The sequence below is a fragment of the Meles meles genome, chromosome 2 (genome assembly GCF_922984935.1).
Source record: "Meles meles chromosome 2, mMelMel3.1 paternal haplotype, whole genome shotgun sequence".
Classification (NCBI taxonomy): domain Eukaryota; kingdom Metazoa; phylum Chordata; class Mammalia; order Carnivora; family Mustelidae; genus Meles; species Meles meles.
Window position 1 is genome coordinate 166,675,721 of NC_060067.1, and position 24,490 is coordinate 166,700,210.

General features: G+C 54.7%; 1 protein-coding gene across 2 annotated transcripts in view; it reads left to right on the forward strand.

The window, feature by feature from the left end:
* Window positions 1–23,966, forward strand: part of GFRA2 (GDNF family receptor alpha 2) — an 84,179-nt gene extending 60,213 nt beyond the window's left edge. The window contains exons 5-9 of one of the 2 annotated variants that reach the window (XM_045985348.1): window positions 9,473–9,582; window positions 10,119–10,259; window positions 12,133–12,305; window positions 21,606–21,659; window positions 22,793–23,966. In XM_045985348.1, coding sequence (XP_045841304.1) covers window positions 9,473–9,582; window positions 10,119–10,259; window positions 12,133–12,305; window positions 21,606–21,659; window positions 22,793–22,819 — 505 coding nt within the window. In that variant the 3' untranslated portion in view covers window positions 22,820–23,966. Of the gene's footprint in view, window positions 1–9,472; window positions 9,583–10,118; window positions 10,260–12,132; window positions 12,306–21,605; window positions 21,660–22,524 lie in introns of both variants that reach the window. The other variant, XM_045985339.1, reaches the window with a different exon arrangement.
* The last annotated feature ends 524 nt before the right edge of the window (window positions 23,967–24,490 follow it).

The following is a 24,490-nucleotide window of genomic DNA, read 5'->3' on the forward strand; positions in this document are numbered from 1 at the left end:
AACACAATAATAAGTCAATCCTCACTGAATAATTAAATAGAGAGCCTTCATAAGTATTGACTTAATGTGACAGCAAGTCTATAGTGACTCGGGCTTTGCTTATGTAAACACAATCTCTTGTTCAGCTTACTTAGCAGTTCAATGAAATAGAACAGTCCTTCAATTAAAATCAAATGATGCATATGTTTAATTCTTTTCTCTTCTTACTGGGTAATAATAGGTTTGGAACCTAGGTGAAAGGATTGGGGGGAAAAATGGAGAAAAATATATCTGGCCATCTGCTTGTGTTTTCAGAGGACATGAAGGAATATATCCAGTGATGGTCTTGGGGAGACGGATATGGTCTTGGCTTCCATCTCTGGACCCTAGGTGGGAGACCCATCCAGATCCTCCCGATCCTCTCCCAAAGCAGGCTTGGGTTGGCCATTGTGGTTGTCACCGCTGTCTCTTGATGGTGGCCTGGGTCTAGCTGATTGCTTCTGGTCAGTTGGAGGTACAGCGGCTCCAACCACAGCACTCATCAGGCCATTTCTTATGGATGCTCTCAGGGTTCACCTGGAGGGGAGAAGAAGGTGCTGTGGGATCTCCAGGATGGATGGCAAGGGAGGCCAAGGAGCAAGGTGGCAGGCCACTGATTTCCTCGGGTGACACCAGAGAGAAATAAACCCCTTGAGTTCTGTGGCTTCAGAAGGCTGGGAGAAGGAGAGGGGGTGGTGGGTTGGGAAAAAGATGGAGGCTGATGGGGTGGGCCGCGTGATAGAAGGGAAAACCTATTGGCTTCGGAGCGAAGATTTGAAGCTCAGTCTTCCGGCCTTGCTGCTGTGATAGTAACTGAGTTAATTAACCTCTCTAGGTCTTTGTTTCCTTATCTGTGAAGCGGAGGTAATAATGCCAGCTTCAGAGAATTGTTGTCAGGGTAAAATGTGGGCATGTTAGTAGAAGTACTTTGTGTGACACAGGACAAATACGGGGGGTGCTTGTTAATAGATCAGAGATGTTACATGCCTGGGCCGGAAGGGAGGTGCCTTCTGCACCGTGCTGCACGCTTGGGAATGGATCGTGGGTTTTCTGATTTCAACAGCGGCGGCAGCAAGCTACGTGCCAGGCACCATCCCATCCAAGTCCTTACATACATTTGCTCGTTGGACATCTCGTTTAATCTTTTCCATGGCCATATGAGGTAAATACTATCATTACCTCAATTTTCCAGTGAAGAGATGGAGGTTTAATGACCTACTCAAGGTTACATAGCTAGTGAGTAGCTAAAGCCAAGCCTCAAACCCAGTCGGTAGGTGAGATGTCAGAAATTGGACCTTAGGGCCGAGTGTGCTTCTGGCTGGGGTGGAGAGGGGCGAGGGCTCTTGCAGAATTCAGGACCTCCTGTGGTGGGGAGAGCCAACATTTCCATGTGTGGCAACCTGCACTGGGGTCATGTTTGTATCCAGAAGGGCCTGGTCTGCATTTCCCAGCCTGGCACCAGCTTCTGTCTCAGACCTGTAAGCTCCTAGTGTTGGAGATGCCCCGGAGCTGGTTCTCTGGGGTGGTAGGTTTTCTCTGTCAGCCTCTTTGTCTTGGGACAGAGGGTCAGTTAAATTTGCTAATGCTCCTGGAACCAGTAATACTTTCTCTAAATGAAGGCTTAGAAACATCATTGTTTATAATAACTCAGGATTCCTGAGGCCTCATTCAATTAAACTTGAAGAAATAATTACAATCTTAAAGCAACTTTATTAAAAGAGAACGTAAGGAGCAGTGTCTTCTATTAGCATCTTTGGAATTTGCTTCTGGATCTCATTAGTTTGTATATTTACCATTTTCCCCCTGTTTTTGCAACCAGGGTGAGCAGACGGTATTGTCTCCTGATTTTTAATCCCTTCACGTGATTTCATGTTTGAATTTTCATATGTTGGCACAATCTACATCCTTGTCATTTTTAATAGCAATGCAGCTTTCTATGGCTGATCCGTCCGAGCCATTCCCCTCTAGTGAAGCTGGGGAAAGGATCCAAGGCCAGGTCCATTTTCCTTCGTGAATTTTATTAGCATCTGTTTTCCAAAGCTCTCGCTAAGGTGCTCCTGCAAGCCTGGCCCTTTCACATGGGTTAGCCAGACATTTGTGGGTTTGGTTTTTGATCTCTGTCCTTTTCAGTGTATGCCTTTTTGGTTGCTTTTAACTTGGACAGAGATGAGCATATAAAATCAGAGAGTAAAGCTAAACATTAGTTTAAAGCTAAACATTAGTCAAGAATATTTCTGTTGTAAGAGACAGAGCCCCAACTAGCTTAAGAAAATTACAAAGGAATTTATTGGCTTCCAGTGAAATACAGAAAGGGTGGGAGTGTATGCCAGCACTCAGCTACGAAGAGGCCTGTCTCCATCTCTCCTCGTCTCTTGTTTCTGCTTCTCTCTGCAGGTTAGCCGGATGTTTATCTTATTGTGACCGTGAGGCTAGAACTGTGGGCCCGATTTTTCTGGGCTCGCATCGATGGTGTCTCATAACTGGAGAGAAAAGAATGTCCTTCCTTGCTGGCTCCATTAGGAAAACCTCAGGGAAGGACCCTGTTGAGCCTCGCTTGTGTTACCTCCTTATCCCTAAACCACTACTAGTCAGGGTTGGGGACAGCCTGGGTCACGTGTCCACCTTTGGCCCAGGACGATAGAGAGCCATGGTTGACAGTTTTTACTAGAAAGGAAGAAGTCCCTTCCCTCAGTCCGCCCCCGGGGAGCTGCTATTCTGGGTAGATAGATAAATATTCACTGCACACTTGAAGAATAAACAGAAGGAAAGGAAGCCAGGTTGGGACTTGAGTTCATGAAATCAGTGGTGGCGGTGTCCTGGGAAGGACGGAGGATCAAGTCCACGGTGAGCCCCGGAGGTGTCAGAAAGCAGCCACGTGGGTGAAATCCATTTTCCCCTTTCTCAGTGTCACATAACATTGAACCCACTTAGGCAAGCCCTGCACTGCTGGAGGGGACCTCAGAAAGCCATTCCAGAGGCACTTGCGTCTATTAAAGTCATTTTCTCTGCATTCCCATAAATTGTCTATGAGGCCCATCATGAGTAATTTGCACTTCTTGGGAGCCCCTTTTCCCCTCCATGAAATATTCAAGTGCCCTGTTCGGTTGCATGAGGCAGGGCTGGTGGCTGCCTCTGGAATCATCATCCGCCGTGGTGGCTCGTGACAGCAGAGCCGGAGGAAAGACTGCGTCCTTGTTAGCAGGTGCCTGGTCTTGGTGTGCGGGCTGGCGGGCATAGAGCTCTGTGGCGTGTGTGAGAGCTGCCGTGGCCTTGCTGGGGAATACGTCTACTCTGCGGGATTGTTTCGAAAATCGAGGGAACAGTGTCTGGCACGTAATAGGTTCTCAATAAATATTAGCTTCCTTTTCTCCTTCCTCACTTCTATAGAAGACCAACAGAAACCCACTGGTTTCCATGGCAACAGCATAACAGGTATAATCTGATAAATGGGAACTTTGGGCAGCTGACAAGCACTTCAGACCAGAAGCCACATACTGGCCAGCACTGGAATGCTTTGGGATTCTGTGGAGCGATTCACCTTTTCTTATGTTAGGGTAGATAGGTTTGAGAAACCCTATGTGTTTGGGAAGGTATTTATACTTTGGATCAAGGGCGCTACAGGTGTCTGGACTTTTTCTTGGCTAAGAGCAAAGTAGAGAGAAGAGTATATCCAAGTGTAAGTGCGTGTCTGTGTAGGGATTGATGTACATGTGTGCGTGTGTGTATATGAACACAAGCATTCTTTGCCTCGTCACCAAGAGCCTTCTCAGGTCGTGGCCTGAAGTGTTACTTTCTTCCCTGACTAGGTCACCAAGTGGGGATATTTATTTTTTTATTTACTTGCTTACTTATTTTTTAAAAATTTTTTTAAGATTTTTTTTTTAATTTGAGAGAATGAGAGTGAGTAGGAGAATGGGGTGAGGGGCAGAGGGAGAGGCAGACTCCCCACTGAGCAGGGATTCCCATGTGGGGCTTGATCTCGGGACTCTGGGATGGTGACCTGAGCGGAAGGCAGGCACGTAACCAACAGAGCCACGCAGGCGCCCCGAGGTGGGGATATTTACAGTTGAGACAGGGAGTGAGGTCTGAAGGGGCCCCAGAAGCCCTGCTCTAAAGCCTGTGCCGATGGCCACATCCCCAAACCTCAGTGTACCGCAGATTCACCGGGAGGGCCTGTGAAAGCACGGTGGCTGCATGTCTGGGCTGCACCTGGAGAATCTGCATTTCTACCAAGTTCCCAGTGGACGCTGATGCAGACCACACTCTGAGAACCAGTCCCCTGCAGGGAGTCTACCCCACCTCTCCGTCTGGGTGATTTCCGCTTGTGTGGGTTGATCTTTGTGCATCCGGCCTTGCCTCTTTTTCCCACTGCGGGAACACATCTGCCTGTCAAAGGGGGTTGCCAGAGCTAACAAATAAAAATTCAGGCCTTGCATTCCAGATGAACGATGAAAAACCGCTTAGTATTAGTATTAGTTGTGTTCGGCTTAACATTAGTATGTCCCTGATACTGCCTGGGAAAGACTTACACTAAAACATTCATTGTTTACCTGAACTTCAAATTGAACGGACATCCTGTATTTAATCTGGCAACTGTTTCATCAGGCTGCGGGTCAAGTGTCTCTCCGAGCCTCTCCTGCCGCTTGCCGGTGATCGAATAGGCTACAGCTGCTGCTGCCACCAGCCCACGGAGGGTTCGTGGTTTTCGGACAGAGCCACCTGCTGCCCCCAGCTCCTTTGGCCGTCTTCACTTGGTCTCACTGGGAGGGACTTGGCTGGTGTTCATATTGGTTCTCTTGCTAGCTCTCTGGGCTTTTCTTTGTCTCTCTCTTTCTCTCGTGCTTCCTTTTATGCCATCCTTCTTCTGGGGATTCTTAAAGGTAGAAGTTTGCTGGGTGATGGGGGTGTGCCAAGGACCAAGTCTGTTCCTAGCCAAGAGAGCAGAGTCCAGAGAGCTGACCTCACAGTGTCTGCAGGGAAACACGGCGGCAGGCCTGAGGATGGGGCAGGGAGCCCCAGCTGGCTGACGCTGTGTTAGGAAGAGGATAACATTTGCCTTGGAGAACGCATCTCCCAGGGCTGGGCTGGAAGCATTCGCCGGGCTGGTTTGCAGGGGACTTGGAGTCCGCGTGTTGCCGGCTTGAAGGAAATTGACATGCCTTGGTCTCTGATGCTGACAGAGGGAGCCGCTGCCATGGACTTCAGCCTGCCTTGAGGGGCAGACAGAGTTGGAGCAATCAAAGGCCTTCTGGAGCCTTGGACGCGCCATCCTCCTAATGGGCCCCATTTGGCCCTCTCTCTTGCCAAGGCCACTTTGACGCTGGGAACGGAGAAATGGGGGAACAGAAGGTCTAGCCACGGCCCTCCCTTTACCTGCCCCTCTGCTGGCTGTGGGGTCCGGGCCTATCTCCTCTCCTCCATGGGCTCTGCACGGAGCCCGTAGGCCTGCTTACAGGAAGTAGGCCATGGCCTTCGAGGGGTCTGGTGAAGGAGTTTTGTGCATGTTGTCTGGCTTCGGGGGCCTGTGTTCCTCTTCCTGTGTCTTCAGAGTGATACGGAACGTAGCGGTGGGTAGGGAGGCCATCGTGCTCCTGGGGCCAGCAGGGTGACTCTGGAGCCTCGTGGTGAGGGACGGGGGAGGGGCATTCTCTCCCAGGTTGCCTTTTATCGAAGGCAGACCCACCTCAGCAGGCTGAACAGGTATTTCTTCTTCTCCCAGACACAGGAAACGCTGTTCCCTGTTTTCACTTGCTGGTGCTTGACAGGCACAGTGCTGGGGACAAGATGTCTGGATAGAGAAGGAAGATAATGTGACGCCTCCTCCAAGTGCCCTAGCTGTCTAATGTAGCCCTGTGAGGGAGATAGGCAGGCACAGCTCACCCAATTAGATAACTGAGGACACTGCTCAGAGACATGACAAGGCTGCCCAAGGTCACACAGCCGTGAGTGAGAGAGAACAGTGAGTGAGAGAGAACAGCCACGGGCAGATACTCTCTCCTCTCCTGGCAGCCAGATTGTCTTTTCCCCACCCTCACTTGGGGCTCCTTTACCTTCCAGTTCCTGGCTTCCCTTTCTTTCATCTCTTATCTCTCTTTGTAGACAAGTCACATTCTCCTTTCTCAGGCTTTGTGCCTTCTCCAGCCTCTGGGGCCTCGTGACATTCTGAGAGGCTTCATGGATGGTGGGGCCTGGCAAGATCCTCAAGCTTCCCGGTGCCGGTGAGTGGAAAACTCACCTTGCAGAAGGGGAGGAGGCCATGTGTGCCCATGTGGAGTGGAGCTGCCTGGGAGGCTTCCCTTAGGTCTCCTGTGGTGGGCAGTGCGCCTCTCATCAAGTCCTGGGTCCTGGCCTAGTGGTCATTCTGTCCTGACCCCAGGAGCTGGGATTTTCTTTCTGATGTCGCACTGACCCGCAGACCCTTCCCATCCGTAGTCTGCCAGCCACATGGCAGGGCTCAGTGTGTTTTTAGAGGAAGGATGAAGACATCGGGGAAGTCTGCCACTCTGGGAATGTTTGTTCCCAGCGGGGGTGGTCAGAAAGGGCTTCCTGGGGAAGGGCTGCTAGGGGGCCTTGGGGAGGCACTGAGAGGGAATCAGGCTTAGCGTGAGCAAGTGGCATAGGAGTGCCCTCCTGTATTTGGGCTAAGAGTTGACCTGAATGCCTCTTTGGTAGGGAGGAGATGGAAATTAGGGCTTTGCTTATTATCTAGCTTTCTTGCTCACACCATGCAAGAGCTCCATCCTGGCTTTATTTATTTATTTTTCCACGTCCCCCTGGCAGAGCTCCTTAGCATTGGGCCTGACCATGTGCCCTTGGCTCCTTCTGGAGGGAGGAGGCACTTGGCTAAAGTGAGCAATGAAGTCCCTAGAGGGGCTGTAGGAGTTTTTCAGGGCCGCTGTCACAAAGTCCCACAGGCGGAGAGGGTTAAAAGAGAAATTTAATCTCTCACAGTTCTGGGGGCCAGTAGTCTCAGATTGAGGAGCCGGCAGGGCCCTGCTCCCTTGAAGGGCTCGAGGACAGAATCTGCTCCAGCCCGTCTCTTTGCTGCGGGTGTTGCCTGCGGTCCTTGCCTTCCTGGGCCTGCAGATGTGTCCCTCCAGTCTCTGCCTCCATCCTCACAAGCGTTCTCACTATGTCTGTGTCCCTTTTGCCTTCTTATAAGGACAGTTGTCGTTGGCTTGAGGGCCCACTCTTAACCACTGTGCCCTCACCTTGGTCACGCCTGCAGGGAGCTCACTCCGAAGTAAGGTCCCATCACGGGTGCTGGGAGTCAGGACACGCTTCAGCCCGCAGCATGTGCCTCCAAATCCCCTCCACCCAGTAAAGTCCCTGCCCCCACCCTCAGGTCTCTGGGAGACTGGAGTGTGAGCAGAGGCCACCCTGCTCACACGGTCAGAGCACCTTCGCATACCCGCAGGGCGCACAGTAGGACACGCTGCTCCTGCCACTCCGGATCAAGTCTTACTCTGCAGAACCTGAAGCCTTGGTTAGAGATGCTGCTTCTCCCTGTTTTGGGGCTGGGTGGTGAGGAATAAAGAATGTGTTCCTGGGTGGGAGTGAGAGGGAGGACACCCGCAGATTTCCTTTTCTCTGGGATGCAGAATGTTATCTTTGCAAGGACCCGTCAAGGGCTTCTGCGTGGGAGCTGTGATCTCGGGCAATAGCTTCTCCGAGCCTCAGCTTCCAACTCTGTAACGTGGGGCAGTAACCGCAGTTGTGTGTCCCGTCTCAGAGTTCAGGTCTCAGTGTGGGTGAGGATTGAACGATAAACGGATGAGTGCGGAAGTGTCTTTCTGTCAGTCATTTTTTTATGGTGGGAAATTACACATTACATAAAGCGGACCATTTTACCCATTTTTGAGTGTGCAGCTTCCTGGCGTTAAGGATATTCACATCATTGTGCAAACAGCAGCAGCATCCCTCTCCCTCCAGAGCTTTTTCATCTGCCCAGACAGTGAAAACGTCTTTTACGAAGAGCACTTTCTATTCACTGGATAACTAAGGAAACTGAGTGCCGGAGAAGGAAGGGTTTGCCCGAGTCACCTGTGAGTTAGGGGTACAGCTGAAGTGAGAACCTAGGGCCCTGGCCAGTGAGTGTGTTGCTCGTCTTCCGTCTCCCACACCTCTGTGGGCTGCAGGGTCTGGGGACGCCGGAGCATCCCCGGGTTGAATTCTTCTGGGGAGCTTTCTCTCCCCCAACCTCCCCCCCCCGACAAACTGGAATGTGTCCCGTGATGGGACACATCCGGTTGTCTGCTCTGAGGGTGTTCCTCTCAACCTCTTGTCTCTGTCTACCCACTCCTTTCTCAGACGGGACAGGGCTCCAGTGGAGGACCAGGGCGGCCGAATTTGGGGCACCCTTTGGGATGGCTTTGTGAGGTATTGCGTGGAGAGAGTGGGGGCAGGGCTTCAAGGGCTGGGTTCTGTCCCTTCCCGTAGCTACCACAGCCTTCTCACGGAGCATGTATTTGTTGAGGTCCTACTGTGTGCCCATTGGGAAAATACCAGTGAACAAGACCTTATTCCTCCCTGTTTAGAGCTGCTACAAGGCACAAATGGTACGATACAGGAGGAACCCATGGCAAAATGCACTCACCTATAGGAAGTGATGACTGGAGGTGGGATGGCCACCGCCAGCCCAGGCTGATGGGAGCCAGGGTGCTGGGGCAGGTTAGACTTGGGTGCCCTGGGCTCTGTGGGACCTTGCACATCAGGTGCTGGAGACACACCTGGGCCAGAGAGCATCTGCCTTCAGGCGGCTCAGGGTCCAGGAGGGAGGTGCCTGTGTAGTTATGAAGTAGTATTACAGGTGCCAACAGAGGGGAAGGGTGACAGTGGGTTATGTCACCAGGGGAAGGAAGGGCTGATTCTGCCCTCGTGGGACAGAGAAGCAGGAGGAGAGCCAGCAGGGGAGGCTTTGCTCTGACCCAATTCAGAAGAGGCCAGTCAAGAAAGCCCATGGGTGTTTCAACCCTAGGGGAACTCTTTTTTTCACCTGCCTGGGGGCTGGCTCCTGTGACCCTCGGATGGATCCTGTGAGGGAGCAAGGCAGGGATGACTGTGTGTGTTTTGCAGGCAGGAGGAGTGATGTGTTGAAGGCCTAGGGCAAAGTCACCCAGGAGTGTGGCCAAGCAGAGAGTGAGCCCACTTTCCTGCCTTGGTCCCGGACATTCTTGGCAATCCTACCCCAAGTTCTGTCTGTGTTCCTCTGACTGAAAGATCCATTCGGAGCCGTGCCTCAGCTGTGTCCCTGGCTCTCCAGGAAGTCCTGCCCTCAAGGAGCTCCCAGCCCATAGGCCCCAGCGGTTTGGGTCCACCTCCATGTTCGTCCTCTCCATCTTCCTAGCTTCCTCCTGCCCTGGGGACCCGCAAGGAGGAGCTGCTTTGCCGCAGAAAAGGTGGGAAGGCAGCCAGACTAAACCGTTCTCTCTGTTGGGTCTTCTCCTGACACCAGGTCCCGGCTGGCAGACTTCCACGCCAATTGTCGTGCCTCCTACCAGACGCTTACCAGCTGCCCTGCCGACAATTACCAGGCATGTCTGGGCTCCTACGCTGGCATGATTGGTAAGCCGTCCCCGTGCACCTGGGCTCGTGGGGGCTCCTGGCTGCCTGCCCCCCATGGGCAGGGGGCCTGGCTCAGGGCCAGAGGGTGGATGGCCTGAGCTTGCACTTCTCTGTTGTGGGAAACCAGGCCAGCCCTTTAGTGTGGGGTGGGGGGCCCTGGGGGTCTTATAAGGCTTTTGAAATGAGAAAGTAACATTTATTGCATGGCTCGGACATTCCAGGTACTGCACTGAGCGGTATACGCAGATTGTCTTACTTTAATTTTCACAACAGGCCTTACGAGGGAGGGGTTGGTGTCCCCATTCTACAGATGGGGAAACTGAGGCTTCAAGAGGTCAAGTAACTTGCGAAGTTTCCCCTGGCTAATAAATGTGGGCCCTGGGATCTAAACCCAGGATGCAAGCCTTAGTCTCCCTGGTTCTAGAATGCTCGCTCTGCTTGCTGGAGAAGGCAGCTCTCTGTTGTGTCTGGGGCCTGGGTCCCAAAAAGAAGGCTTACTGTCCTCTCTCCTTTGCCTTCCCTTCCTCCCTGCCCAGGGTTTGATATGACACCCAACTACGTGGACTCCAGCCCCACAGGCATCGTGGTGTCCCCCTGGTGCAGTTGTCGTGGGAGTGGGAACATGGAGGAGGAGTGTGAGAAGTTCCTCAGGGACTTCACTGAGAACCCGTGCCTCCGTAAGTCCTCCCAGTCCCTCCCCGTGGCCCTGACGTTCCAGAGGGGCCCCGTGTGCGGCTGCCTTAGCCATCCCCTTCTTTCTCCACTGGAGTGCTCAGTGCTGGGGCTTCCCCAACAACCTATAGAGACCTTGGGTTTTGTGCTCTTGGAGACCTGTCCTCCTGAATGGTCAGTAGGTCAGCCTCAGTTTACCATTGGAGGCCTTGAACCTATGTCAAGTCAAGATCAAAAGTTTCTGATCTGTTTTCTTGACAGCTTCAGCCGGGTTTCTTCTCAGCATCTGTCACTTCTCCCTTTAAGGATCCACTCCCCTTTAGAACTGGTGACTTTTCTTTTCAAGTCATCAGACTGCTATTCAAAAGGCTAGAGAGGGAGGCTAGCCAAAGTCCCACCTGTTTGGATCTGCTCAGCCCGACAGCCTTGCCTTCCATGCACTTGAAAATCCCCTCCCTCCCTTCCTCTGTCCTTTCTTCCTCCCCCACATCTGTCAGTCCTCCCTTTCTTTATAGCACTGGGGATTCAGAGAGATGAGTCACAGTGCCGGTCATTAAGAAGCTCACAGTCTCACGGAGGCACGCCATCAGGGGGTCACTGCGATCACAGTGAATGATCACAGGGGTGAATGACGCTAGGGCGGAGGTCTGCGCTGGGCTCTTCAGGAGCTCTCCAGACCCTGGAGGCTTCTCAGAGTCTGGCCCGTTGAGGGACAGAGGGCATCTGTCTGCTGATGAGGCAGGGGCATGCCGGTTCACCTTAGGCAGAAGTGGTTATAGGACCTGCAGACCCCTTAGTCTTGCTAGAGAGCGTGAGGATGCCTGGAGTTGCCTGGACAGGGAGGGGGAGTCCTTCTCAAGAAGGGCCTTGTAGTCCTGACGATGTTAGTGTCTGGTGGTCCTGTCGGTGGCGGAGGTGGGTGCAGGCCGCTGAAGGGGTATCAGAAGGTAGCATTGTTCCAGACCCACACTGCAGAAGTCCCACTGCCTGGTCCTGGTGCGGGGCGGGTGGTGAGGATGTGGTTCTGACAGGGGGCCCAACGCAAGTGTGCTCAGAGGGCAGAGATGCTGCTCGCAGAGAGGGGGGCGTGATTGAACTGGAACAGTGGTGGGGAGGAGGGGGAGAGGGAGTGAATGGATATTTAGGAGGTGGGCTTCCCTAGTGCAAGTGGGCAGTTAGGGAGGCATAGTGGGGGACCTGGGTGGGAGAGTTGACCCCTCAAAGAGGCCAGAAAGCCGTGATGCAACGGGAGGGAGCGATGACTAGTTGGGGTGTGGACGTGATGACCTTGAGGTGCGTATAGGACTTGGAGGTGCAGGTGTCTGTTGGCACTTCGTTCGAGGGTCAAGTCTTGGGGATGGGTTTGTCCGAGAGGTCCCACTATTTAATCCTCAGTGCACTTGTGCTAATGGTGTGGGAGTGGGGGAGGCCACCCCGGGAGGAGGGCTGAGTCTGGGGCTCCTGGAATGCCAGCAGTGCGACCCAGAACCATCTGAGGTAGTACAGGAGCCAGGAGAACCTGTACTGGGGGGGGGGTGTGGGGGATGAGGGGATTGGTGTAGGGGAGTGGTGCCCTGGAGAAGCTGGCGCTCACCGCCCCGGACCCGGCCTGCTGCCTCCGTCCAGGCTCCCCACATCCATTTCCCCTGTTCCCTTCCTCTTCCACATTTCTTTCTCTTGTGGTTTCTTGTCTTTTCCTCTTGGTGTTTTCTTCTCTGCATGGGACATGTCCGTAGGGTCTGAAAACGAGCTCTGGACAAGGTAAGTTTGGATAAGCCACAGCCTGTGCCTGGCTCTGGGTTGCTCTAGAGAAGGCAGCATTGGGATGCGAGCAGCAGCCCCTGTTCCTCTGCGCCTACCTGCTCTCTCCCCCCACAGGGAATGCCATCCAGGCCTTTGGCAATGGCACAGATGTGAACCTGTCCCCCAAGAACCCCTCATTCCAGGCCACACAGGCCCCTCGGGTGGAGAAAGCGCCTTCTTTGCCAGATGACCTCAGTGACAGCACCAGCCTGGGGACCAGCGTCATCACCACCTGCACATCTGTCCAGGTGAGGGGGCACAGCTCTGTAGCCTGGGGCAGGCTGAGGGCCTAGAGAAGCACCATGACACCAGAGGCGGGGGTGAGACGTTAGCGAACCGGGGGCCAGGGCCCGGACGCATGAGTTCCTTCCTCTGGATTGGGACCCAAGAGGCAGGGTGCAACTGTTGGGGCTGGTTTTTTGTGTATACGGTCCCTGGGCATTCACCTTACAAGCACAAAGCACCTGTCCTATCAGAGGATTGTGCTAGATGCCCCGGGACTCAGAGAGGTGTAAGGGTTACCGTTCTGAGCCATCTGCTACTGACCGGGTATTGTGCTAGCACGTTCTCTACCTACATCATTGCCTTTTCACACAGCGAGGTGTTGGGCTTGTTTTACACACAGGAAATGGCCCAGGAGGGTTGGGTAGCACACCCAAGGTCACACAGCTGGTTAGTGGTAGAACAAGATTTCAGACTTACATCAGACTCCAGAGCCCTTGATGTTCATTGGCTTGTGCGTATGTCCGTCCATCGATCCACCTAGCATGTGTTAGGTACGCGTTGTGTACAGGACTGGTGGGAGAGGCAAGGGAGGCATTGATGAACGAAAAGGACACAGTCCTGGGTTTTGTGGCCCTTATGGTCTCATCAGGGGTCAAACAAATCAGTGAGCATTGGGCATGGACTGTGGTCAGTGCCACAACAGGGGACACAGGTGGCACTGTGGGGGCACGTCATAGGGCTTCCCACTCAGCCTTTCTCCCGGCTGGCCTTCATGCCAGTGGCTACAGTGGATTCTTTGCTTAGGAGGTTGGTTCCAGTCAGAACACACACGCTCACACATATATCACTTATGCTCACACAACACACACACATACATACCTACGGACACTCACACAACACACCCACACTCACACACACACACACACACATACATTCTCAGACACTTAACTCGCATATACACATTTTCTCCCACATACTCATACACATACATACACTTTCTCTCTCTGTCTCTCTTTATCTCTCTCTCTCTCTCTCTCTCACACACACACACACACACACACACACACACCACTAGGGCAGAGTGTACAAGAGGACCTCGTGCAGAATATCAGGGCAGAGGAGGACATCAGTGAGCTTGAGGATGGTGGGATATAGTGGGGGAATGTGTCCCGAGTTGCCCTTCCCTACAAAGGAGCAGTCCTGCCTGGCGAGGCAGATCTGCAGGACAGGTGTATAGACGTGGGACTGTAGCTGATGGTGTCGCACTGTGAACTTGAAATGTGCTAAGAGAGCAAACCTCCGGTGTCCTCACCACAAAAAGGGAAAGAGAAGGCAAATGGTAAAGATGTGAAGTGATGGTTATGTTGATTGGCTTGTGGTAGATATTTCCCAGTATGTGTATATGGTCATCGGGTTGTACACTTTAAATATATACAAGTTTTTTTTTTTAAAGATTTTATTTATTTATTTGACAGAGAGAGATCACAAGTAGGCAGAGAGGCAGGCAGAGAGAGAAAGGGGGAAGCAGGCTCCCTGCTGAGCAGAGAGCCAGATGTGGGGCTCCATCCCAGGACCCTGAGATCCTGACCTGAGCTTGAAGGCAGAGGCTTTAGCCCACTGAGCCACCCAGGCGCCCCAAAATATATACAAGTTTTGATGGTCAGTCATAACCTCAGTAAAGCTGGAAACCCCCCAGTGCCAGGATGAGGACTTGATCAGGACGCAGCCCTGGGGGAGGCGTTCCGGTGCCCTGGGACCCGTCGAACCACGGGAGCAGGTGCGGGTGCCTGTCCTTGTTGGGAAGCCCAACCTGCTTCCTTCCTGGTGGGCTCCTCTGTGCTGTAACAGCTGACCTTCAAATACCCACATGTGGGACTCAGCCTGGGTTCTTCCGTGCCCTGCGGCCCTCCACGAGGTCACCCCTCTGGATCTGGGCTGAGGGGTTTGTGTCACCCTTGGGCAGCTCCTAATTACACTAGCCATGCTTGGGTAGCTGCTGGTGGGGGCTCGGGGGCCTGCCCCACAAGTTCCAGCTCAATTTCATGCTAGAACAGAGGCGGGCAGATCCCTGGTCAGGGCTGGGCCCCCGTCACATGACCAGACACCGCCCTGGCCCCCATGTCCGTCGGGGCACTGTCAGCCTGCCTGAGCCCCTCGGGGCCGGCTTGCACGGGGAGATGCTGACTCAGCAGGTGGCTGCTGACCTATCCCAGGATGTTTGCTGTGACTCACCGTGGGTATGGAGGAGCTCAAGGCCTGTTAGGTGTTAAGGATGTCGGGCGTGGGGGGGGGCTGGGCAGGGGAAGCTGACTGGCGGGGGGCTCCCCAGGCCTGGTCCCTGTAACTGCCCACTCACAGTCCAGTGACTAAGTCACAGTGGGCAGGACAGCAGAGAATGAGCCTTCCAGGAGGAAAGGAAGAAATACAGACCCTTGGGGTGGGCTGGGGGATACCAGCCATCATTCCTGGTTCCTTCTCATGGATCCTGAAGGAGGAGGGCCCAGTTTCTGCTCTTACCAGTCTTCAGTGAGCACCTACTGCTGTGGGCCAGATGCTGGGAGGGCAGAGTGAATAACCCCCTCCCTGCCCTCCTTCCCGCTGGAGGCTGGTGTGGGTGGTTTGCCCCTCCCCCACTCATGCCCTCTCCATCAGCTCTGCTGGCTGGAAAGGCTGCATGGTGGCCTCCATGGGGGCTTTGAGGATGACAGCCACCCATAGCTACAAGGGGGTCCCTGCGTGAGGGTGGCAGAGGCCAGGGTGTGTGGCACACACCCCCTGGAGAGGGAGAGGCAAGGTCACTTTACCTGTTTCGTCTTCCTTCCCATCAACAGGCGCAGGCCCTTGGGGAAGCCTTAGGGACCCCCTTCACTGACAGAGATGGCAGTCAGTTGGGGACCCACATAAGCGTTTGGACGTGAGGACCAGAGGACCTTCTGAGATCTCCTTCTCAAACCCCAAAGGATGGCAGCTGGGCGGGGACAGTGACTTGTCCAGAGCCCCCCGCTTGCAGCTCCTGGACAGTGTCCCCCGGCTGTACTGTGTGGGCTCTGCCTCCAGATCGGCTCCCCAGAGGGCTTTCCCATGGTGTGGGGTGGGGTCTGCAACCCGAAGAGCTCTTGTCCATGTCAGGGTGCTACTGAGAAAAACATGGGTGTCCAAAGAGGAGCCAGGAGCTGGGAGGCCCCCGACTTGGCCCTGTGTCTGCGCCTCCCGGATGCTGTTTTGAGTCCTATTCTCATATGCTTCCCCTCCTGGCTGTGGCCCCATTCCAGGCAGCCCTGCCAGCCAGAACTCTCTAGAACTTGAAGAAAGCATGGCAGGATCCACAAAATGGTTCCTCCCTGTCCCTTCTGGCCTTGCCTCTGTGTGTGCTTCCACACATCCCTGTGTGAGTTCCCTCCTTGATCTGAAGCCCAGCCAGCCTGTCCCCTGAGGTCAGCTTGAGAACTGTGGTAGCAAGATGCCGGCCTGTGCACTTGCCAGTCCCTTGCAGCGAAATGCCTACTTGGATTCACCTTTTGGGGTGTTCCCCCGACTCTGCTCCTCTTTCACATCCCCTGAGCCCCCCTTATGATGGTTCTGCTCCCTCCCCTGGGTACACATCCCTGAGGGATGGAGACTGCCTCTCACCTTCTCTGTTGCCCTGTGTACCCTAGCGCTCACTGCGTGGTGCTGAGCAGGTGCTCCAGAGAGGCTGAGGGAAAGAACCCAGTGTCCCCAGTTCGTGGGGCTTAGTGGAACTTCCCACTGTCCATTCTAGAACAGGCTCTGTGTGCTTTCTTGCTTGTAAGCCACTTTGTCTTGCTATCCTCCTCATGGCGGCCGTCTGTGTGCCTGCCATGAGGGTAGGGAGGTGAAGCAGTCTTTCTGTGGAGGACCCGTGAAGAGTGTCCAGAAGGCTCTTCTGTCACGTGATGGGGCCTGGACCAGGGTGGTGCGTGCGGATGGGGGAGGCAGGGAGATTGGCCGTGGGCTCTGGCTTTCTCTGCTACGGTTTGTTTCTAGTGTCCTTGGTGTTCCCTGTGGTTTTCTCTGGGCCACTTTGCAGGGACCCACGAGATCCCCTGGAGTCTCACCTTTCCTGGGGCTGCAGGGCCCTGGCAACAAAGTCTCCTCTGATCTTTTTATCTCTTCCAGCCGGTTTTTGCTCTTACCCTTGGTACTTCCCATCACATGTGGGGGCATTAGAAATGTATGTGGAGGGGGTGACCCAAGCCCCCCTCACTACACACCTACAAGGGCCTCAGCAGTCCGCAGACGCTTTTGTCTCCTCATGCCGTCAGGATGGACCTCTCAGCCAGTGCCCAGCTCCGCGGGCATCAGAGTGGGAGGACTGAGAGGTCTGGCCATGGTCCGACTGTTCCGATGTGCAAATACGGCTCGTTTCCGAGCTTTGAAAGACTTGAATGCATTCCTGCTTTTCTTCCCTTGCTCTGGCTCCCTTGGAGTCATTTATTTATTTATCCACCAGGACCTTTATTCACTTATTCAACATGGATCCTCACTGCGTATTACTCTGATCCAGGCTCCGAGGCTGCCCAGCTCACTGGGCCAGGGCCTTGGTTCCACACTGCAGGATGGGTACGAGGCCTGCTCAGGTAATAGGGGAGGAGGCCATCGGCATACCAGGAAGGCTGACGAAGGGACGTGGGATCCAGAGGAGGGAGGGCTGCTTTGGACTGGGAGTGGAAGCAGAGAACTCATGGGCCGAGCTCCCCTGCTGCTAGGCCTGGAAGAGCAGGGAGGGCTGAGCGTGTTGGAGTGGAGTTGGGGTGGACTGGATGAGGGCGTTCAGGCGGAGGGGCACGTGGGAGCAAGGGCACGCGGTCTGCATAGCGCAGGACGGGGCCAGTAGGGAATCTGGCCCGTTACCTGTTGGATAAATCAAGCTTTACTGGCACAGAGCCACACCCCATTATTTACACATTATCCATGTGCTACGGGCAGAGCTGCCTAAAATACTCACGAACCGGGCCTTTCGCAGAAAATGTTTGCTTGCCCCCCTGGTCCGGAGGAACCTCGGGCTCTGGTTTGGGGGAGAACACCAGGTACTTAGGTGGGAAGGACGGGTGGGAAGACAGTTTGATGATCAAGCTGCAGTGGGGAGTGTGGAGGGGCCCCTGAGGGCCTTTGACTGGGGAGTGTGGTGGTGGGAGGATGAGCTCAGTGGTGGGAAGACCTCCACCTGGGACCACAGGGAGACATTGTTTAGCAAGGGGGAGACACCTGTGGACCTGTTTGATTTTTGTCAGTGTTGATGGTCATAGGCAAGATGGGAGGGCTAGATGGGGGGTGGGTGAGGAGTAAAGGGAAGAGGCGTGAGTTACCAGGTGGGCCTATCAAAGGGGAGGTGGCCAAGGACACTGAGCTCTGGGACCGGGGCCAGGAACAGAAGCAGAGGATGCAGTGTTCCTATGGATGCAACACTGGACTTGGTCCCCGGCACCTAGGCCAGACGGGCAGGGTCCTGGGACTGCCAGACCCAGCTTTGGAAGCTGGGACAGAGGTGGGCAGGGCAAAAGAGAAGGACAGTAATTCCTTCTAGCTGCCTGGGAAAAACCCCTCTGGGAGAAATTTCTAGAAGGATCAGCTTTGCCTTTGATGCCATTCTCCCTCTGTGTTTGTGCCCCTTCCCCTGCTGTGGTCCCCCAGTGCTCCCTGCTGCTCCAGTCCTTCTGGAGGCAACCCTCGCTACAGCCAAGGGCACAAAGGCTCTGCCCCCTGCCATCCTTGCAGCCCAGACCTGTGCCCTTTGCCCCTGAGCTGGCCTTGAGGAGAGAAGAGGCTCAGAGATGGAGCTGGGGGCAGGGCAGGGGTTGAAGCAACTCACCTCTGTTCCCCTACACTTGTTGCATAGGAGTCCAAGAAAACTAGGTGAGGTGGGTGTCACAGGCAGCCTTGGTGGGGCCCAGCCTCAGAGGGCAGCCTGCGGCCTGGCAGATTCGGGCAGGGAGCAGCCTCTCCTGCTCCCCTTTCCTGAGCTGGCCCTGAGGTGACTTGTGTGGATGTTTATTTCTCTCACTAGGGCATGAGCAGCGCTGTGAGTCATTCATCTTTGGAACCCCTTGCGGGAGCCGTGGGGGAAAGTTAATGATGGGCGAGAGAGGCAGTGGATCTGAGCCACCAGTGACTTGGCCATTAGGTGGAGGAACCTTCTCTCTGCGCCTCGCCCACAGGCTGTTTTCAGAGAGGGTCAGCTGGTGGGCAAACCCCCACACGGCTCTATGTGGCCAGGGCTGGGTGAGGGTCTCAGGGTGGCCCCTGGGGAGATTGCTGCAGCCTTCAGCTTCCGCTCTGTGTCTGCTGGAAGTCAGGTGCTCCTGGACGGCCCCTGCGTTTTGCTTCTCTGGCCATCAGGTAGGGCAGGGTAGCCCTGGGCTCCAGCTGGCCCTGGCTCTCACCTCCTGGCGCCATCCTGGGCCGGGCCTGCCTTCCTCAGAGGCCCTGTCTTAGGACGCAGAACCAAGCTTGGCTCAGCCTCACACCTTGTGGAATTAAGGAGCCCTTACGCGGGTGCTGGGTCTTGCTGGTCCGTGTGCCCTGTCTCCCTTAATCGTCACCGTGGGTCAGCGAGGTGCGTTGATCTCGCCCTATTTTATAGATGGCGAAATTGACATCACAGGGGATGAAGTGACTTGCCTGGGTCACCGGATAAACACGACTTGAGTCCGGGGCTCTGCCCTCTCAGGCTCTTCCTTCCTCGGGTTCGGGAGTGGTCCTGTGGGGGTGAACACCAAGCATTAGGACCCTTTGGCTTAACAGGGAAAGGCTGGATGGGTCTGTAAGGACAAAAGTCTGTGAGCCAGATCTCCGAGCACCCGAAGGAAGTACTTGAGGATAGCAGGAGGAAGCCCCGGGTGTCACCTCGTGTTCAGTCCACGTTCAGTTCAGCGTGTGGCAGGCGGCCCTGGAGCCTGCTGGACTGACTCGTCATTGATTCAGAAGGACTTAGGTCCGTGCTGTGGATGATGGATGCCCGGTGGGTGATGTGGGGCAGGCCTAGGGGTCCTAGCCCTGGTCTTCATGGAGGCCAGTCCTCTCACACCAAAGTCCTTGTGGCTCCTGCCAGGGGCCCCCCTGGGGTTGGATTGCCTGGGGGCTGGCCCGGGGAGCTGTGCCCCTTTCTCCTGTTAACGTGGGTGTGAGGAGACATTTCCTGGGCAGCTTCCTCTCCTCCTCTATTACCCTCTTCCTCCTCTGCACCCTCCCTTCCTCTCCATTCAGTGCCTCCTTTACCCCGTGCGTCTGTCTTCTTCCACCTGCTCCTCCCTGTCCCCCCTCCCCCGCCCCATTCCCTGATGTCTGTGCTCCTTGGCTCCTTCTAGCTACTCTCTTCCTCTCTCCCTGACTTCTTTCCTCCTGCTCCTCCCCTACTCCTTTTTCCTCAAATATTTAGGCCCAGCCCCCTCTCCTCTCTGCTTTTAAGAGAAGCCTGTAGAGTCCACTCATTCTGAGGGGAAGCCCAGCCATAGGCCAATGGCTGGCCTCAGGGTGTCATTCAGATCTCACCCCTCCCCATGGGCTGAGCCTGTGGTGTCCCCATGCTCCTTTGTTTGCCGGGTAACCTGGGGTGCTGCCCTCCAGAGCCAGTGGGGGCCGCAGCTGTGCCAAGGACCCTGAGAACTGGCGTCCCACCGCAGAAGCCTCAGAGGTCACTTAGTTCAGTTGTTTCCTCAAACCTAATTTTTTTTTTTTTGAAGCAGTATTAGACTATTTTTTAAGATTGGTTTTGCATGTAACTCCAACGCATAACACCAAAACAGAGTTAGTTTGGTTGGCGTGGGGGTGAGGGCGTGGATCCGGACTGACTGATTCTACGCAGGTTGCATAGTGAGTGACATTGGGGGAGGGGACACACCAGAAGAGGACTTGTGCTGGAGGGGACAGAAGCCTGCCAGACCACCTAACGAGTGACAGCAGGAAAGAACACAAGGCGGGAGAGGGCGTGCTGGGCCACGTGGCACAAAATGCCACAGGTGCTGCGAGTTGCTGGGGGGGGGGGTGCCCGAGGGCAGGTTGCTGAAGAGGAGGCCAATTGGGTGGAAGACTGTGGTGACAGCACAGCCCCTAGGCAGGATGGACAGGCTCTGTCCCTCAGTGGCCTCCCACCGCCCTGGCTGGAGCTCCGCTTGGTGGGGGTGGTAGAATCCAGTCCTTGGGTTCCAAAGGGCCCCACAAAGGTGGGGGGCTTGGCCGGGCTGGGTCTTGTCACCTGAAGTCACCGGCACTGTAGTCTTGAATGAGATCTTCCTGGGTCAGGTCACAGGTTCCTTTCCTTTCCTGCTCATCGTCCCCGTGCTCACGTCTCCACTGTTGGTAGAGACTTTGATTTTGGCTGGCCTCTGTGTGACAGCTGGGGTCCTGTTTAGCTGACCAGATGCCCTGGGTGGTAGATTGCCTGTGATGTTTAAGGGATTATTGATACTTCTGGCCAAGAGCAGCAATTTAGGAATAATTTCTTGGGCTTCCCAGTGCTTTTGGTGGCCAGAGCTTCTCCGCAAGGGCCTTGGGAACCAAGCCGTTCGAAGCCAGGGTAGAAACACCATGTCCCCCAGCTGGTTCCCATGGATCATTATGATGACGGTAACAAAGGACGGTTACTCCTGCACACTGTCCGGTCCTGCATCCAAGCAGTTATGCCAGGAGCAGAGAATCCTGGAATCATCAGCAGGCCAGCCTTCCTTTCTCATTCCTTGCCTTGGCCACTGAGCTCCCCCGGGCCACACATCTGTTTAGGGTGGCATGGCCAACACCTGGCCCTGTGGCCCGTGTCTTCCTCACCTGCACCAGTGGCAGACATCATTAATCAATTACAGTTCTGTTTCCCACAAGCCCAGACAAGGGCTCATGATCTTCTTGGAGCTGGCACTTGGATCCCCGTTCTGCTCTATGACATTCATTCATTGATTCATCCTTTCATGCATCTAGGAGAGCATTCGCTGAGCTGGGGTGATGAGCCAGACACTGCCCAACGCAAGGAAAAGAAGCCGTGGTCTCTGCCTCATCAAAGAGCTCTGAGTGTTGACAGACATGCAAATGGCTTATTAATACCTAATGCCTTAAGTTGGGGAGCAGAGTTAGGAATCTCTTCTCCAGGAGCCCAGGGGAGGCAGGACCTAAGTGTTGATGGTATGAAAAAAGGCATAAGGGCCTTTTTGCTACTTGGGATTCAGCTAGTATCTTCTCCTACACCCTGTGCTCAATGATGCCAATGGTGGACGACAAAGCCATATGTTATTTGGTCTCATTCAAGTCCTGGGACAAAGCTCGGCCAGAGAGCCAGCTCTGGTGGCCTGTCCTTACTAGCACCTTCTCTTCCACAGGAACAGGGGCTGAAGGCCAATAACTCCAAAGAGTTAAGCATGTGCTTCACAGAGGTGAGTGAGGGGCAGAGTGGGGGATGGGTGTGGGGACCAGAAGCGGGTGTTTCCAGTGAGTCTCAGACTCACTTGCATAGGCCGGGCTAGTTGAGCTCTTGGCCTAGGTTGGGGTGGGCACTCACTGTTGGGGGTGCAGGCAGGGCTGCAGCGGGGGCCCTTGGCCATCTCTTTGGGTGAGACACAAGCAGCTGCTCTGAGCAGAGGCCCTCTCAAGCCTTCCTGACTCTTTAGGACATGTGTCTGCATCTGCTCTCTGCTGGTTTTGTGATATTAAAGAGCTAGAGAGGTAAGGAAGCTTCAGCTTCTAGAAGAGGGGAGAGCTCAGACAGAGATGGGCAGGAAAGCTTCATGGAGCAGAGGGATTCAAAGAAATTTAGGGTCAGGAAGAACAGAGCTTCCCCACCCCTCCCTTCCCCTTTCCACTCTCCACTCCCCTCTCTCCTGCCCTCCTACTCCCCTCTCCTCCCCTTCTTCCTCTCTCCTCTATTCCCTCTCCTCTCCTCTCCAGGGTGCTTGTGGACCTTGGGAACTTCTTGAGATCTTAGTACTATACCCCCTCCTCTCTGGTTCATAGACCTCTGCCTCACTTGGCAGCATCAGCCCATTTCCTGGGGACTGCTGGCACTGTTGCCCTGGCTCCCGGAGCCCAGGGTTCAGGTCAGCTCCGTGGAAGCCCAGCTCCGTCTCCAGGCAAGCACAAAGCAGGGCCCCTGGGTGCACCCGGGAGAGCAGGGGATCAAGGACTCTACTTCTTGAGTCCTTTTCTTTGCCTGACCCCAGACCTGCTGACTCAATTTGGTTTTCTGTCCTCTGTTGTGTCTTTGCTCCTGTCCCTCCACCCCTCCCATGTGCCTGACTGTAGCTCACGACCAATATCATCCCAGGGAGTAACAAGGTGATCAAACCTAACTCAGGCCCCTGCAGAGCCACACCGTCGCCTGCCTTGACCGCTGTCTCCTTCCTGATGCTGAAGCTGGCCTTGTAGGCTCTGGGAATCAAGTCGGGAGATTTCTGGAAACTACACAGATGAGAACACCCACCAGGCAAAATGGAAACACACACAGACACACACACACACCTTGCAAAAAAATTTTCTTCCCCACCTTGTCTCTGAACCTGTCTCCTCCCAGGTTTCTTCTCTGGAGAAGTTTTTCTAAACCAAACAGACAAGCAGGTGGGCAGCCTGAGAGCTGGCTCAGAGGTCCCTCCGCAAGGGAAACCCAGCGCTAAGGAAGGGCGTGGGGGTCAAGAAATGCCCTTCGCTTTCTCCTGGTGTTTTCCTCTCTGGATCCTGCTGATGTAAGAGACCACGACGACACCCCTGCAGCCCAAGGGACTCGTGGCTGTGCTGATACGGACTGGGAGCAGGGTGTCGGCCCTTCTCCAGCTACCCACTCCGGGGACCTGCGGGGGGCCTGGCAGAGGATGTCGGGGGGATGGGGCAGTGAAGCTGGCCGCTGGGGGTCCCACCGGGTCCCTTGGTACCCCCACTGGGCTTCGAGGATGGAGTTGATTTCACCCTCTCTGTCTGCGGGGTGAGTGGATCTGCGTCTGACCTGGGAACTCCCAGCAAGGCCTGGGGAGGGCATGGCACTGGGCTCCCCGATGTGACCTGGAGGGGGGTGGCCAGGGACAGCTCCGGGGGGCTTGGGAACTCAGCCCTCCTGGGGCATCTCCTGGGGCAGAGGGAGCAAAGATTGGGCACCAGCTCAAGGCTGCTGCTTCCTCCTCGGTGGCAGGAATTTTGAAATCAAAGAGAAATGATCCTTTGTTGGCTCTTTTGGTTTCTTGTGGGTCCATTTGGTGGGTTTCTCCCTCCTCCCCCAGCCTAGGGAGAGGGGCCCCGAGAGGGGCAGAGAAGGGCACGGTGGGACACCTGCCTGCCCCATGCCCTGGTGGCTGCAACTCTCTCCTCCTCTCGGCTCCCTCGTCCTCTTTTCCATGTTCTCTCCTCATTTCCCAGACGAACGCCAACTCTATGTACATAACACGCCTCCTTTCTCAACATATATGTATATACACATCCATATACATATATTGTGTGGTTTCCCCCCTTTTTCCTTTTTTTAAGAAGCAAAACTATGGAAATAATACCCCAACAGATGAGCGAAAATGTATTATTGTAAAGTTTATTTTTTTTAATAATGTTGTCTATAATGGGAAAAAAAAAGGAGATCGACTCCCCGCATCTCTGCCCCTGACGGGCTGACTGGGCTGTGGAGGGGGGTTCTTGATCCGTATTCATACTTAGCCAAGGCTCCAATAAACATACTAGGAAGCAGTTTGCCTTCTGCCTCACTCTGGGCGTGCCTTCTCCCCTGTTTTATTCTTAGCCCAGTGCCGCCCCTTGGCCGCTTACCTGGGCTCTTGGCGGGCCTTGGGGAGGTTGTGTGCGTGTCTGTGCATGTGCACACGTGTCTCCATCCGTCCTGTGTCTTTGGTGTGGATGGTGGAGCTCCTTTAGGAGATGGTTTTCCACTTGGTGGGTCTCGGCATCCTGGCCGGGCTGAGCCTGCTGGGCCCTTCCTTCTTCACCCGTCCTCTTCTGCCTCCCCTTACCGGTCATTGCCAGAAAGAAAGCAGCAGTGGGGATGGAGGGCCGGGAGACAACTTGACCTTGATGCCTTGGGTCTGTTTGGGTTTTAAGGCTGCCTGGGTGGTCCCATTAAATGGTCCTGTTGGCGGTATCTTCCCACTGGGACTCCTGGCTTATGAAAGGTATATGATTTTGAAGGCAGGGATCTGGCCTTCTGGGTCAGCCACGACTGGCCTTACTCTGGGTAGACGTGGCCGGGAAGTTTACTTGAGAATCCATGTTCTTTGTGAAG